Source organism: Medicago sativa, chromosome 3 (genome assembly GCF_051527215.1).
Source record: "Medicago sativa cultivar Bolivia chromosome 3, Bolivia_mono, whole genome shotgun sequence".
NCBI lineage: Eukaryota > Viridiplantae > Streptophyta > Magnoliopsida > Fabales > Fabaceae > Medicago > Medicago sativa.
In genome coordinates, this window is record NC_140751.1 from 93,727,705 (window position 1) to 93,744,108 (window position 16,404).

Below are 16,404 nucleotides of genomic sequence, written 5' to 3' on the forward strand. Positions count from 1 at the left end.
TAATTTTATTGATTTAACTTTCTCTTATATTTAAGACCGTATAAAATAATTGGCTACTATGAGTAACTAAAAGTGTTCTAATCTAGGGGAGTGCTTTTATTTTTCTTTTTTAGCTTTAGAATATTCTACTAGTTATTAAGAATAAATATAAGATTACTATTTAATGTTAACTAATTTAGTTTAATTTTTTTTTTATTGAGAACACATCATTTTTGGTATATCATTACAGTGCATTGTACCTATAAATTGAGCTAATTTCGTGTCGATAAATGTTTATTTAGATTTGACTTTTTTATGATAGTAAAAGCAAGACGAACATTTGGTTGTTTTTCACCGGCTCTTTGAGCAAAGGGATTTGAGGATCGAAGAAAGTTGTATCATAATTTGGCCATGAAATACTATAGACTACACACCAAAAGATAATAGTTTCATTCATATTTCAATACTACAATACATTATTGTCACTAAAACACACTACATATTACTCCATAAAGACACTATATGTACACACACTTCATCAAAATCTAATAGTTTGAAAGACAAAACAAAAACATAAGTCTCATAGTTGTGTGTTGAACTAGCTACTTGCTGATTCCTTATCATCATTTTCACGGCAAATTTTCTGAAGCACTTCTACCACATGACTCATTGTAGGTCTCTTGTCCTTCTCTTCCTCTACACATTGCATAGCCACTTCAGCCAAAGCTTCAACTTCACTTTCATCACAACGTCCTTCTAAGGTGGGGTCCATAATTTCATTAATCCATGAAATTCTTTTATGTCTTTTCTCTCTCAACCATATAACCAAACCTAGTTTCTCATTACCCATATCAACATCCTTTGTTGCACTTCTTCCAGTTATCATTTCCAACACAACCATTCCATAGCTATAAACATCAACTTTAGATGTTATTGAATGATTCAAAATCCACTCAGGTGCCATGTAACCTCTTGTTCCTCGTATCTTTGAAAAACTAGAGAATTTAGAATCCTTCCTGTTTCTCAGTTTCGACAAACCAAAATCTGAAACCTTTGGTTGATAATTAGAATCCAAAAGAATGTTTTGTGGCTTCACATCACAATGCAAAATCCACTCCAAACACTCTTCATGAATATAAGCCAAACCTTTTGCAGTACCTAAAGCTATGTCAAATCTTTTTCTCCAATCCAAGGTATTAGACCTTATATGTTGTGCTAAAGAACCGTTATCCATGAACTCATACACAAGCATTCTATGTTTTCCCTCTGCACAATAACCCCACATTTCTATCAAATTCATGTGGTTAAGCTTTCCAATGCTGCTTACTTCGGCGAGAAACTCTTCTTCGCCTTGATTTGCTTCCTTGAGTCTCTTCACTGCGATAACTCGTTGATCCAACAATACACCTTTGTAAACAATCCCTCCTGCGCCTTTGCCAATCTCTTGACTAAAACTCTTGGTAGCTTTTTTCAATTCAGAATAACTGAATTTTCTAAAACCAATTAAGCACAAATTATTATACACTCTTGTATCTGAACTTTGTTGTTTTTTTCTTACAAAGAAAAACCACATAAGAAATATGCACAAGATTTCTAATCCTCCCATCCCCCCTACAAACCAGAGCAAAAATCGAATATACCTTCCTTCATGAACTTTGTTGTATGATGTTTCAAGAGTTGTTGTTTTCGGATTCGCCAAACAAGCAAGTTTGTACTTATCATCTATTGATTCCTTGTAAGTGTGTGAACTGTTTGCTGGCAATTTTATGTACAAATCAGCGTTGAAATAAGGTATTCGATATGCGTTTCGCAACTGCTTTTTTGGGTAACATGTATAAGTACCAGGTATACCACTGCCGGCTTTGACATAGGTATATTGGATACCTTTGCAGTTACATAATTGCAAGCATAACTCTTTGCATTGTTCAAGTGTGTAATTTATCATGATACTATAATCATAACCAAATAACTCCACATTCGATACAACTAGAAACCGAGTTTCGGTTCTGCTGCATGAAAGAGAGAATTCTGGTTCACATCCATAAGCCCAACTTTGATGATTCTTCATTTTATAGCCTGGAAGACAAGAACATTTAACACTGTTACTATAATAAGAACATAAACTATTTACACCACAAACACCATGAATTCTGCAAGGTCTTGATTTGGCTTGCCACGATATGTACCATTTTTGTCCTCCATGTTTTCGACTATAAGTGCGAATGTTTCCATCAGGATCAAGTCTTAGTCTTCTCTGCATCAGCGCATCTCCATAATCAGATGTCATAAAATTGAAATCATCTGATGAACTAAAGTTACCAAGAGTATTCAAAACCGCGACTTTGCTGTTATTGTAACCAGCCCTCTTAGCATCCCAATCAGTTAGCCAAGGATCTGGCCAATAAATACTTGATACTTCAGGACCGTCGTAAAGAAGACGGAGAATATTGTCGTTGTCGAAATACAACGTATAAAAACCAGATGACTTGTTTGTTTCGCTTATTGAACAAACTAGTTTTGAATGTCTCTTGAAAACTTGGTTTGGTAGAAGTGTATCAGTAGGAAAATCAAAGCTTTGCCACAAAGTGACACCGTCACCGTGTAAAACAAGGTTACCGGTGTTTAAAAGACGGAGATGAACAGAGGAATCTGAAACAGTCTTTGTGGACCAAACGTGAGATTCATCGGCATCTCTTAAGACAAGGTTACCATGTTTGAGAAGGTGAAGTTTTGAGCCTTTTCCATTGACAGGTTGGTCACGGTTTGCTATCCAAACTACGGTAAGCTTTGTGGTTTGATGATTTGGTTCAGAAAACCAAATGGCAAAGGAATATGCATTTTCACCAACAGCATAGAAGCCAGCACTGAACATGCCATTTTGTGATACTATGATATCTTTTGGTTCTTCCACTGAGAGGGATGAACCTTGATTCATAGTATCAAATGCTGAATAAGATGAAAGTTTGAGAAATAAAAGCAAAGTGAGAAGGATCAAATGCATGGTTACTTGGTATAATGACTATGGAGTATTGGTGGATTGTAGTTCACAAATTCCCAGTATCAGTATATATAGTAAATTTAATTTTGTTGCTTATAAATTCACGTTAGATTTTATTAGAATAGCTACTACATCAATACGTTGGTTGAGTATTGTCCTTACCAAAATATATAAAGCGCCTAGGCGGCGTTGACTATGAACATTTCTACCTCTGCATGACTATGATGAGAGTGACAGGGACTTTTTGTTTGAAGGAATTTTGGTTGACATGGGATTTGTTTCATCGGATAAAGCTAACGACGCATATTTTAACACACATTTTTTAATATATTTTTTTATTGATTAAAATTTACATGAGTCCCACCAAATCATGTGGGTCCCATATAAATTTGGTGGGTCACTTGTGAATTTTAACTAATCAAAGATAATATGTGTTAAAATGTGTGTTGCTAACATTTATATGTTATAACATCTTCTAAGTTATGTTGACGAATGAAAGGTGTCATTCATTTTAACAATAAAACCAAATCTTAATGGAATTATTTTAAAAATGTATGTTCCCTATAGAGGAATTTAAGAAATGGTTGAAGAATTAAATTGACAACTTTTATTTTATGGGAGAGTGGGGTACATTCTCAACAACTATTTGGATTATATGTGTAATATTATATACTAATATTCATTCGTCAATAACCGTCACAATTGTAATAAAAAAGAGAAATGATATTTGAACAATCATTTTTTGACAACTTTTGTGACAACTTTCTCTCTCATACTCACATTATATTTTTACTTTCTCTCTATTGCTTTGGTTTTTGTGTCAATACTTTACTTCATTTTCTTTGTAAAATTTTGGTTGTCTCAAAAGTTGCCACATAAATGGATGTTCAAATAACACAACTCAATAAAAAATTATTCAAGAAATAGTGTCATTTTCAATTTTCATTGTAGTTTTAATTGATTTTTTCAATTGTACTATCTACGTAATACAATGTATTCCCTAAAAAAAAAAAGTAATACAATGTATGTTCGTCATTCTCAAATTATTATTTTTCACTTTGTATTTATGATAACAAAAATACATCAATAGTTGGTAAAATCATGATAATTTCTTGACAAAAAAAAAATCATGATAATTTTTTTTCATTTCTCTATCATATATCCGTATTTAAAATGGTCAAATGTGACGGTTATTTTGAGACGGAAGAAGTAACCTGTAAAACAGCATTTCGTTTAGAAACACATGTGCATATAATTTATATGTATTGAAATATAAATGAATAATATTTTCACAATCTTTTGTAAACTAATGAAAACTCTTAACTCGATTGGAAATACCAAAGTTGGTTGGAATAACAAGTGTACTAAAAAGTTTCATATAGATGCGGTTTTCAAACCATTTGTTTGGTTGTTTTAGCTCAATATGAGGATCTTTGGTATTGTAAGCTCCCCTCATAACCGAAGAAAGTCCAAGCCTATCAATTAAATTTAGGAGTTTAATTGGAATACTCTGACAGTGTAAAGTAATTTTACACCGTCATCCAATAGAAATCTGCCACATCATGCCTTTTTTTAATTGAATTAATTAATTCTGAGAACCATCATTCTCTCTTCTCAGTTACAACCTACTCTTCTCTGCTGTATTGTTCTCCGTCTCTTCAATAGCTATCTCCAAGATAGATCTCGGCGCTTGACGGCATCCAACGTTATTTTAACTTTTAATGTGAATTAATTGAGGAACAAAGAGTCAATTGATTGAAGGAATGGTTGATTGCTTGGAACAGAAAGGTAGAAGATCCATTGCTTTCTTCCCCACACATCAGAGATCAGACTTTGAACTCTCTTGGTGGGTTATATCCCCCAATTTTTAATACACACAGGTTGATGATAATCATGTAACATGTAACTAAATAATAATAGACTATCTCCAATTCCAAAATCCCAGAAGGGTGCCATGATTGTCTTGCGTAGCCGGTAGTAGTGAAGCTGCGAGAAAGAATGGTTTGCACGACCTGAACAATTACTTGTTTCTAAATTTGCAATTCAATTAAAGAGACATGACTTGGCTGAATTCTATTGGATGACTGTGTAAAATTTACTTTACACTGTCAGAGCATTCCAATTAAACCCTTAAATTTAGATAACGATAGTGGTATACATAATTCAATTATATCACATCAAATAGTATCAAGCTTAGCGTATTACTCCCTCCGTCCCATATTACTTGACCTATTTAGAATATTTGCACTATTCATGTAACATGCTTTGACTTTATTTTTCTACTAATATATAAAAACAAAATATAGCATATAAGATGTTGTTAGATTCGTCTCGATTAATATTTTCAAAATATCAAATTTTCGTAATTTTTTCTACTAGATTATTAAAGAAATTTAAGTTTAAAATTGTGCATTGGCATACGTGACGGAGTCAACTAGTTCAAGTAATATGGGACGGAGGGAGTATTATTTTGCTACCTAGTTGTTGCTATTTGTGCTAAGGAGAATGGATCCTCTCAATTTTGTCTCTCTCATGTATCCTTAAAAAAAAAAAAAAAATCTCATCATTAAATGAAAAAGGTGAGATAAGTTGTTAATATGTGTTGAACAACATATAAGTAAAGAGATTTACATGTATCATCGTGAACTTAACTTAGTTGGTATGGATATTGCATATTATATGTAGAGGTCAAGGTTCGAACTCCAGACACTCCACTTATCCACAATTAAATTGTGTGAGCTCTAACCACTAGGCTACTTGACAAAAAAAAAAGATTTACATGTATATTAATTTTTTTGGTGAAGATGCGGTGTTCAAACCACTCAGACTTAGTTGTTTTTAGCTCAATAGAATCCAGGTATTTTAGGATCCCCTCATAAGTGAAGTGTGCCCAAGTCTATCAATTAAATTATAATGATCATGATGTACCTAATTGAATTATATCACATAAAATAGTACTCCCTCCGGTCATTAATATAAGCAAAAATTAACTTTTTAGGTTCATTTATTAAATGATGTATTTGGTCAATAATATATACCAAATACATTATTTAATAAATAAACCTAAAAAATTGATTTTTGCTTATAATAGTGACCGGAGGAAGTATCATGTTTAGCGCATTATTATTTGGCTTTTTATGTATGTCAGTACCCCGTTTCAAAAAAAAATGTATGTCACTAGCCTTTTTTGTTTTTCAAAGCAAACTTATTTTATTTCATTCAAAATTATTATCTTTATACTAACAATTTAGAGTTATTAGAAATAGCCTATTTCAAAATTCTCTCTTCTAAAGATGTCCACCTCAACAAAATCCTACTTGGCATTAGTTCCAAAAATTTCTTCTTATTTTTAATACAAGCTTAATAATTATAATTATTATTAAAAACCGTTTTTTATTTAACATTAAATTGTACATAAAATACATAGTTGGTTACAAACAAATAATTATTAATACAATTATTGTTTCGATTAAAATTTATATGTTACATTAAAAAATTGGCACGTTACAATCAAATAATTATTAATATAATTAGTATTCGATTAACATTTATACGGTACATTAAAAATTTGGTAGGTTACAAAATTATAATAAATAACTTGAATAAATTATATTTTGAATTTTTGTCCGTTACACTATTACAGTAACCTACTAATTAAAAATTTAATTGTAGTAATTAGTTTTTAAGGTTATATAATTAATATTTATTCGTTACAAAATTATATTACTTAATATTAATAATATATTATTAAATTTCAAATGTTATGAAGTTAATTTTTTGTAGGTTACATGAAATATAATCTAATCGTTTAATGCATATTTTATAATATTAAAGACGTTGATAATGTTAATTTTAAAACGGTCAAATTAATAATTAATAGATATTAATCGTTATGGTACTATTTTTCTATGTAAATAGGAGCGACTTTGGGTACGAGTACAAATGAATCACAAAATATAGTTCTTATTTTTCTATTCTTTGGTTCTCTGATAACTATATTCTAAGTTATTTCTGTAATTTTTTCTAATGCAAAGAAAAATGTCTACGAAACACGACTTCATCTCTGATGTTTCGCCAAGAAAACAATCGTGGACATTGGTTGTGAGGTTGTTCGTGCTTGGTTTGTTCAAGACTACAAAAATAAAATAAAAAACTACCATTTTCCATGGAGTTGGTTCTAAAGGATCGAAAGGTACTTTTTTCATATCGTTTTTGTTTTTTGTTTATATTTTTTTGTATTTTTTTGTTTAAAGTATAGTGTTTTAATCTTTGTTATCTAGGGTGATCGAATTGGTGCGTCTATACGATGAACATTGATACAAGTTCAAAGAGCAGCACCAAGAGGGAATGGTGTTCACGATTTCCTCATTTTATGTTGCTTACAACAGTGGTTCGTATCGACCATCACACATCGAATACAAACTGAATTTCACAATCAACACAAAAGTCAAACTATCTAAAATTGCTTTGGAAAAATTAAGATGAGACAGTGGAAAAATTAAGATGAATGTCATTGAACTAGAGTCAAATGGGTAAGCTTGATTTTTTGTAAGTGTATTTTTTAAAACATGTATTATGGTATTAATTAATATTTGTATAACCTTTGACAATTTTGAATAGGTATGGCGTTAAATGTACTCTTTTTAGAGAGTGTGTTGAAGAGTTGAACCCTTTTCTATCTTTTGGTGAATATCAAAATGTTGTTGTTGCCATTATGTTGGCAAAAATTAAATTGTTTCAGGGTAATAATTTATAACCATCAATGTAATTGTTTGGTTATATACATTTTTATCATTAAAATAATTTTGAACCCCCATCCCCACCCCTTTTCTAACTACTTGAAAATTTTAGTGTTAAGTTACTTAACATTTAAGATATTATATATTGATGTAATTGGTGTCTTGACTAAGGTGGATTTTGTTTGAATGAAAACGTCAAATCAATTATATTAAAAATCCTTCAAGCACAAGATGTGCCTAACAAAGGAAAATACAAAGTTCGAGATGCATAGGTATAAAAGAACCAAATCATGAGGTAGAATAACCAAGACAAGTAAATGGATTATTTCAGCAACATTGCAACTCAAAATACGAACCTAATTTCTTAGCATTTTGCCACCACTAAATGAGAATTGTACATTTATCTAACAACACCATAAACGGGTTCTTGTGACAAAAATGTAAGAATTTATGTCTTTCCAAATAATCCAAATGCAAGTCAACAAACTCAACTAAAAACTAAAATAAACCTTTTTTTTTTAACCGTTGAGAACCATTAAGAGTACTCTCGCAGGAATTAATGGGAAGAACACAATAATTATCCAACCACTTTAGAATATTATGTCAAATATTATCGAAGAATTCACACTAAAAATAAAAATGATTAACATTTTCCTCTTTCTCACACCTGTCAGAACATAAAAATGAGTCCATATTTAAAATACTCCATCAAGTTAAGTCATCCTTTGTTAGATTCAGTTATTCAAGAGTCTCCACGAAAAGAGAGAGAGATTTAGAGGAACTAATTTGTTCCCAATGAGATTTTTTTAGAGCCATAGGTTCACCATGCTCCACCAACAAAGAACAACAATATATCCCCTGCACTTCCTTCCAAGAAAAATTTTATGACATCGTCTCAACCCCATCCAACTCTAACCTACGCATCTCCTTAAATGGCAGAGTTATTTTGAGATAACTAAAAAACTCTTTTAAATATATTACACAAAGGACCACTCTACAACCACGTTTCATGGCAAAAAAGTGTATTTTTCTCATTACTCTCCACTATCGTCAAGTTGTCATCAAACCAATTTCAAATCTCCATCTCCGCCTCTATTTTAGCACTATGGAAGTGTTTCTACCACATATAAGCCTAACTGTCCCCACTCTTCACATGAACTCCCTCCAACCTATTCTAATATGCTAAAACTTTAAACCGCAAACTCATTGATCCATATTAGCATCCAAAACAATTCACTTAACAAAGATAAGTTAAAATTCTACACTATACGAATCTCCAAGCAACAACTATATCGACCAAGAAACACCTTATCCCACTTAACCCAATTGACTTTCCTAGCTTCCACTCTCCCTCCACACTAAAAATAATAAGGATTCAATAAAAGAAATTATACTTATGTGAGCCTTTAAGAATGAAAGAAATTAAACCAACTCTGGTGAGTATTGAAAGAGAATACAAAGATACATTACAAGAACATTGAATTGAATTTGAATGGGTGAACCTAATTTGTTTTTATTTTTTCATTTTAAATATATAACACATTATAATATTTAATTATTATTTTAATTATTTGTCAATTAATTTTGAAGATATATCAGTTTGAATGTACTATTTTTCCATTTTCAAGGAATTTAAAAAGGCGACTCCGATAAAAATAGTTATATCTTTATTGTTATATCACTATTTTATCACTATTTCACTCTCACAAAAATAGTTATATCTTTATAAAATTTAACCTTTTTGGTCTCAATAAACAGTGATTTATTGTTTCAATTTTAAATATGATGATAAAGTACAACATAATGTCAAAATTCTAGTATGAAATCAAACTAAAAAAATCAAATAATATTTGAAAAACCTATTTTTGTGTAAAACACTTTAAAGAATTTTAAATAAAGTGTATCCCGTGCTTGGCACGGGGCGTTACACTAGTATCAATACAATGAAGAGTAAAACTAGCAATGTAAGAGTATCTACGATGGAGACATTTATTTTTGGATATTTAAATAGGTCTTACGTTTACATATCCCTCATTTATAAAAATTTTAATAGATCATGCCAACCAATAAGATAGTCAAAAAAAGCAAGTTTTAAGTTGAAAATAACGCTTTTACACTTTTGAGAAATTGATTACATAAGTTTCTAAGTAATATTTTTGTCAAAAAAAAAAAAAGTTTCTATGTAATATTATTATATTTGATTCCTTAACTAGTGCCCCGGGACACTGGTTATCATTTCCCTTTTTTAATAGTACTACCTAATAAACAGTCAATCTCTCCAACTCAGCACTTCACATAAATATTTTCAACAAGACTTATTAATCATCTATCAATAAATCTAGGGTTAAATATGTTTTTGGTCCCTATAAAAGTGGGAACTTTTAAGTTTAATCCTTACTTAATTTTAATAGGTTTTTTAGTCTCTACAAAAAAAAAATTACTTCTAATTTTAGTCCATGTTATAACAAAGTTTGTTTAATTATCTTTAAACTCTTAAATTTTTGTACGATTTTTTTGAGACAAGTTTAGAATTCTATGAAAGGTTCATTAACTAAAATTTAGAATGTTTTAACATGAAACGAATTAAATATGAATTTTTTAAAACGAAAAAAGTTAAAGATAAAATTAACAAAATCTGGACGTAGAAATCAAATTTTGCGACAATTTTTTGTAGAGTAACTTTTAGTAATGTTCTTAACACGTCTGCAAAAAATTGTTCAAAAACTCAAGAGTTTAAGCATAAATTAAACAAATTTGAATTGAGGAGGGACTAATACTGAGTGCAGAAAAAAAATTATGGATTAAAAGAACTATTAAAATTAAGTAAGGACTCAACTTAAAAGGTTCCAATTTTATAGAGACCAAAAACATATTTAACCCATAAATCTATGTCATTATATTTCAATATTCTAATATTTAAAAATATAGACCCCACTTAAAATTGGAGGTTCCAATTGAGACTTTGTTCTCATTAGGTACCCAAAATAATTTTCCTTTAACGAGACTACCTTATAGGTACCAAGTCTTAAAAGGGAGGGATCCCCCATTAGAAATGGTCTAAGTACACTTATAGCGACTGAAACTAGCAATTTATTTTACCCTTGCTCGCGTCAAAGATCTAGACAATCTCGTACACTAATACCTTTTTTTTTTTTTAAGTCAGTACTTAACAATGTAACTACCAGTTCCATCAACAACAAAAACAGTATATTACATTTAAAATAATACATGCTTGCTACATCCTTCTTAGGCTCACTTGAGTTTTTTTTTTTTTTTTGTCTCATTTCCTTGTTTGCTACTAGAAGGTTTGAATTTATTTTAGTAATGAACCAGACATTTCCGACTATAACTATAAAGACTAATCCTAAGGACAAACTATTGTTGTGTATGTAATTTTGTGTAAGAATTCAGACCTGCTAAAGTTTTTGAGCAAATCTTGCTCATTAGCTTCTTGAATCTCCATGTGTCGAATATGGACATGCTCTTCATGAACATGGCAATGCATAGCCCTAGAATTTAATAGGCAAATATCTTAATTCCAATCCACTTCAATGTCATTGCACTATTTGTTTGATCAGGTATCTATTTGATCTTGGTCTGATAGCTCACTGTTCCATCTCAAGGGAATCTCTCGCTTATGTATGAAGCTATAACATTTTAGTTAATGCACACATCAAGACTTTAATTTTACCTTCATAACAAACTTCATCTATAAAAACCTTTTCGTTGAACAACAAATTAAATCTAACAAATTTCAGAGATACAACTGACATTCAAAAACGAGGGTCAGTAGTATCCTTTAAATAGTTCCTCTCCCTTTACCCTGAAAAGGTTTACATTTCCAATACTACAAGTAACACTTAACCAAATCTAATTTGACAACATTTACTCTCTTTGCCCTGCATTTGTAACAAGCATTCTGCAACCGCAGAAGCTATGTGATATTATGTGCAATACAAACTTGTTTGTCACTGCTGTTCTCAACATCTTCTTGGACATGATAAGAAGAAAGGAAAAATGCTCTCTGATTTTTTCGCAAGAACCTGCACCATGAATTATAGTTACAGAACATGTTTATTCGCTAAATGTCAACCACCAATGACTAATTTAACATTTAAATTCATCATCAATGACTAATTTAAATTCATCATCAATGACTAATTTAACATAAAATTAAGAGGAAAACATTGATACCTGAGAAAGTCAAGTATTTGTGCCTGGAGTTCTATCAATGTGTCGCCTTCAATGTTAGCATGGAACAATAACTCTGGCAACTTGACTTTCAAATACATAAAAAGTGCATCAGTAAATAGAAACACAAGTATTAGAAGTCCTAATAATAAAGCTTTACAGAATGCACAATTTAAAAACAAAAAGCTTTATAAAATGAAGAGAAAACTATGAGCTCATAGCAATAAACCCATGTGTGAGGCTGATTCCAAATGGCCAGCATTTTGTAGAACTCTATCAACATCCGTATTTCCATAACAGGGTGCAAGTGCAACAATTAAGTCTAAAGTCATAACATGCAAAATAAGAGAAACCTTAAGAGCTAAGACCTTTATATCTATTTTCCCTTGCAAAACAACAAATGCATAATCCTAAATAATATAATCATCTTGTCTGGGAAGGGCTAATGAGCATACCAAAGAGACGTAACAAATGCTCAGCCCCGTATATAGCAGAAGGAACGATATCATTTGGACAAGCTTCTTGGTACTGCTGACGCTCATTATTGTACAAGAGCATCACTGGCAGTGATTTGTCAAAGTAACAACTCAATCCTTTCATAATTTCTTCAACGGAATCAGCTATCCTATACCAAACATAGAATTAAACTGTAAAAATAAGCATCACAAGTGGAAATATAAAGGATGTATCAAAAACAGGGCTGAAGGGGTAGTGATTTCAAGATACTAACTCAGTATAAGCAGAAAAACCAGGTAAAGGACATGAACACAAAATTAGAATTCAGGCACAGGCTAATCATATTGGAACTTTCTATCAACTGGGGAAAACACACCTAAATATAGACCGAATAAAAAAAAAACTTATTTTAGAATCTAATTTGTGAGAAGATTGAGGCAGAGCTTTACTCTTAATGATAATAAACACATCAACATCATTAATTTAAAAACAGTTTTCAGCTTGGCTGCACATTGCTGTTTAAACTGATACATATCGGCATTTATGCGGAGTTTTTCTCTCTGTTACTCCAAAATGATATATAAAATAATTCAGTACTTATTTCCCACAAGACAGGGGTATTTCAACACTGCTTAAATATGGAGGGTGCCACAGCATGAACTTACGATCCACTTTTCTTCAATCTGTAATCAAAATAAGTCTTGAATATGTCGTTCACATTAGGAGTACGAGGAAGTTTAACAAGCTGCAGAGAAAAAACATAAATCAACAATTTTGAAATGCAATAAGCTTCTCTTCTTTGAAATAAAATGTGATCCGTCCAAAGCAATATCAAAATGGCTGTAAAGAAAATGAGGCATTGACTGATCTTTGTAGATAATATTAATACTAATATACTAAAAAGTAAAAACCACATTGCTACCTTGCCGAGATGAGTAATAAACTCAAAATCATCAACTAATTGCTTCTTTAGTGTTAGTGGAATCTGAATGTTGACAAGTTTGTCCGGAAGAACTGCAAGTTTTTCCTGACATCAAGCAAACAATAAAACCAATTATGTTATACCCTATAGTAAAAAAAAAGTTGTAAAGAACCATTCCCTCACCTCATACATGGGATAAAACATGAGCAAAAAGTTTGAAATATTTCCTTACAAATTTCCAACTAATTTGACATTGTTTATATTAATGCAAATGAATTACGTGAACTTCAAAGACGCATGGGTGTATATCATATATGATTATATCCTGGTACAAATTAAAATTTGAAATGAGAGAGTACCTTAACCAGAGAATCATTCTTTCTTTTTCTGCCTCTTGCTACTGCATTACATTTTTCCCAAAATGTCTTAGATTGGTTTAAACATATTTGCATGAAGTAATAAACCATAAAGTCCTCTTACTTCACCACATACACTACAAGAAAAATAAAATTAAAATGTGCACTGAGTTTAGATCAGAAGTGTGGTATGTGCTAGGTTTATGTTGGTGTGCCCCCTCTAACTCTAGATATGGACTATCCTCCATCTAGATAAAGCTTCACATAGGTGCTTCTCCGAGCCTTCTCATTGCATGCTCGAAGTGCCTAAGACAAGACCTATCATCTTTTCTACAATGAAAATTACCCAAACTTTCCCTATAATGATTACATTCCTAAACCTATCTTGACTTGTGTAATCACCACCACCCATCCTTATCTATGCAACAGTGAGTTTACTATCTTGTTAGATCTTTATCGCCCAACACTCACTCTCATACAACATTAAAATTGTTACAACTATGCAGTCCAATTTTCTTTTAAGTTTAATTGGACTCTATGGTAGACATCTCCCTCTATATCCTTATCATTTTGTATGGTAGATCCAAAGCATATGAAATTAAAATAATTGCTCTTACTTAAGTGTCTGTATTTCCCCAGTGTTCAAACTCTTTTGACCTAGCCATTATACACAAATGCCATAAAAAGTTCAATAGGAGGTCAAACACATAAGAATGTTTTTCTTTAAAGAAAAGAATACCCAACAAGTTATTATCCAAAAATTGGAGAAGATGGATAACCCTTCCCCTGAAAAAAAAATACTATTAACAATAACTACCAAGTACCAATTAATTCCCCCCATCATGTTAAATTACGAGGCTTCCAGTTCCTGAACAATGTGAATGTCTTGCAGCAAATTGTTTCTTACCATGTGAATTGTATTTTCAGTAGGCATGCCTCTACAAGTTGAATATATAAGCAATAATTCAATAATTATATGGTCCTTAGGCAATCACTTATAGTTGTAGCATAAGCGCTAATCATACAAGTACTTATGTATAAGATATTTCTACAACAAAACATAAGATAATGTCAAATTGTTTTTTTTACATAAGCTATAAGTTGTTTTCATTACCTATTTTGAAGATCGTACAGAAAGAAACTGAAAATAGTTTATGAACATGTCATAAGTTGTTTCCATAAGCTTTACAAAACATTCGCGCATGTACTAATTTAATTTCTGCAGTCAGTTGCCTATCTTTAATATCTATACTATGCTATAAAAAAACAAGGAAGGTGAAAATCAGTTAGAAGTTATCTGAGTAGTTAAAGCATTGAAACAAAATATCTGACCATTAGAACTCTTGGAGGATCCACGAGGCTTTCTGGCATTCTTATCATTACCATATTTCTCATCAAGTGCAAGTTTAATCCGCATATTTTCCTCAGTATGTTTCATCAATCGATCAATACCAACCCATTCATCCCAACTGCAGTAAAACACACAAAACCCTAACAAATCAAAACCCACAGTTCTCAACACAATCAACAACAACAAAATGATCACAAGCTTACGTTTTCTTCCAACCCTGAAACAATGAAAATTGAATCCCTTAGAGTTACGAAAACAAAACAAGAGGAAATAAAAATGAGAGAAATGATGAAAATACACTTACGAGATAATGAAGAAAGAAACTCCATCGTTTATGTTTGTATTCAATTTGCTTAACCTATTAATTTTCGGAAGAGAAGTATAGTGAAAATGTTGAATTAGGTTTAAATAAGAACGAAAAAGGAAAGAAAAACGAGAAAGGAAGAAAACCTTGGCTTCATAAAGACAAGAAGTGTGGTATGCGAAAACTTTCTCTCCTTCATCGTAAGGAGAAACGGAGATGTGATTTTCGATTTCAGTTTGAGAGCTACTGCTATCTTCTGAAATGTCGTCACTGCTTGTTTTTGAATTCACCATTTTCATTCTAGTTCTTCTTTGCACCTAGTGCTACTGTGTTTTGGTTTTTATTAAATGGTGAATTTCTCTGACACAAATGCAAATCCAATTAACAAAACCCAGCAACAAAGAACACCTCCTACTTTACTCCAAAAAAAAAAAAATACTCTCACACTTTCCATTTGAGTTTTACACTATCATTATTAAACAATTATTATTTTGAAAGTTTTAATGATAGAATAAGTATCATGTCCTAATACACACATTTGTTAATAGTCAAGTGATTGAAATACAATAAATGTTGTATTAATATTGTTAAAGAGACAAACAAAAATTATTTTGGTAGCCTAGTGGCTAGAATTCACCTTATAAGGTGAATAAGTGGGGTGTTCGGGTTCAAACCCTGACCCCTACATATAACAATGCATTGTCCTACCAACTGAGTTATGCTCACGGGACAAACAAAGTAAGAAATTAGAAAAGTAGACACTTAATATTAGACATACAAAGTAAGATTACTAATTTATTTCGCTTCAGTAGTGTTTTTATTGGCACTAGACTTGTATCTGTGACTTTTGGTGGGTGATTCTCTTCTGCACACCTTGTGCGAGATGAATCACCCTTTGTGTTATAATATATTTCATTTTGGCTTGTTCAAAAAAAAGATTACTAATATATTATAATATTGTCATCTATTTTCCCCTAATATTTTTTTCTTTATGTTGATTATTATACAATGATTGCATATTTTATATATTATACTATACTCACTCACTCTTGTCTCAAATATAAAATAAAAAAATATCCAAACATTTGAGTTTAAGTGATTAATGAAT

At 31.2% G+C, this 16,404-nt stretch overlaps 2 protein-coding genes across 3 annotated transcripts; both read right to left on the bottom strand.

The window, feature by feature from the left end:
- Positions 1-409: 409 nt before the first annotated feature.
- On the bottom strand, positions 410-3,018 carry LOC146942122 (putative receptor protein kinase ZmPK1). Its single transcript, XM_085756089.1, has one exon. The coding sequence runs from the start codon at positions 2,978-2,980 to the stop codon at positions 578-580; it is 2,403 nt and encodes an 800-aa protein (XP_085612215.1). The 5' UTR covers positions 2,981-3,018; the 3' UTR covers positions 410-577.
- Positions 3,019-11,410: 8,392 nt separating this feature from the next.
- LOC146942123 (protein MRG2-like) lies at positions 11,411-15,741 on the bottom strand. Of its 2 annotated transcripts, none has more exons than XR_015032590.1 (10): positions 15,443-15,741; positions 15,297-15,350; positions 15,196-15,209; positions 14,974-15,110; positions 13,645-13,685; positions 13,286-13,390; positions 13,029-13,108; positions 12,363-12,532; positions 11,911-11,990; positions 11,411-11,759 (listed from the first exon to the last, which is right to left on the bottom strand). XR_015032590.1 is itself a non-coding variant. In XM_085756075.1 (10 exons), exons 1-10 carry the CDS (start codon positions 15,593-15,595, stop codon positions 11,651-11,653), a joined length of 948 nt encoding a protein of 315 aa, XP_085612201.1. In that variant the 5' UTR covers positions 15,596-15,741; the 3' UTR covers positions 11,411-11,650. The 2 variants fall into 2 exon arrangements, 1 of the variants encoding a protein (XP_085612201.1); XM_085756075.1 differs by having other exon boundaries at positions 11,911-11,995.
- Positions 15,742-16,404: the final 663 nt, after the last annotated feature.

Bases quoted from the DNA above. Each gene is read 5' to 3' on its own strand.
- LOC146942122 (XM_085756089.1), bottom strand. From the start codon at position 2,980: ATGCATTTGATCCTTCTCACTTTGCTTTTATTTCTCAAACTTTCATCT.
- LOC146942123 (XM_085756075.1), bottom strand. From the start codon at position 15,595: ATGAAAATGGTGAATTCAAAAACAAGCAGTGACGACATTTCAGAAGAT. The intron at 15,351-15,442 runs GTTTTCTTCCTT...GAAAATTAATAG, and splicing joins CTTGTCTTTATGAAGCCAAG to GTTAAGCAAATTGAATACAA. The intron at 13,686-14,973 runs GTCAGATATTTT...AATGTAATGCAG, and splicing joins ATCCTCCAAGAGTTCTAATG to TAGCAAGAGGCAGAAAAAGA.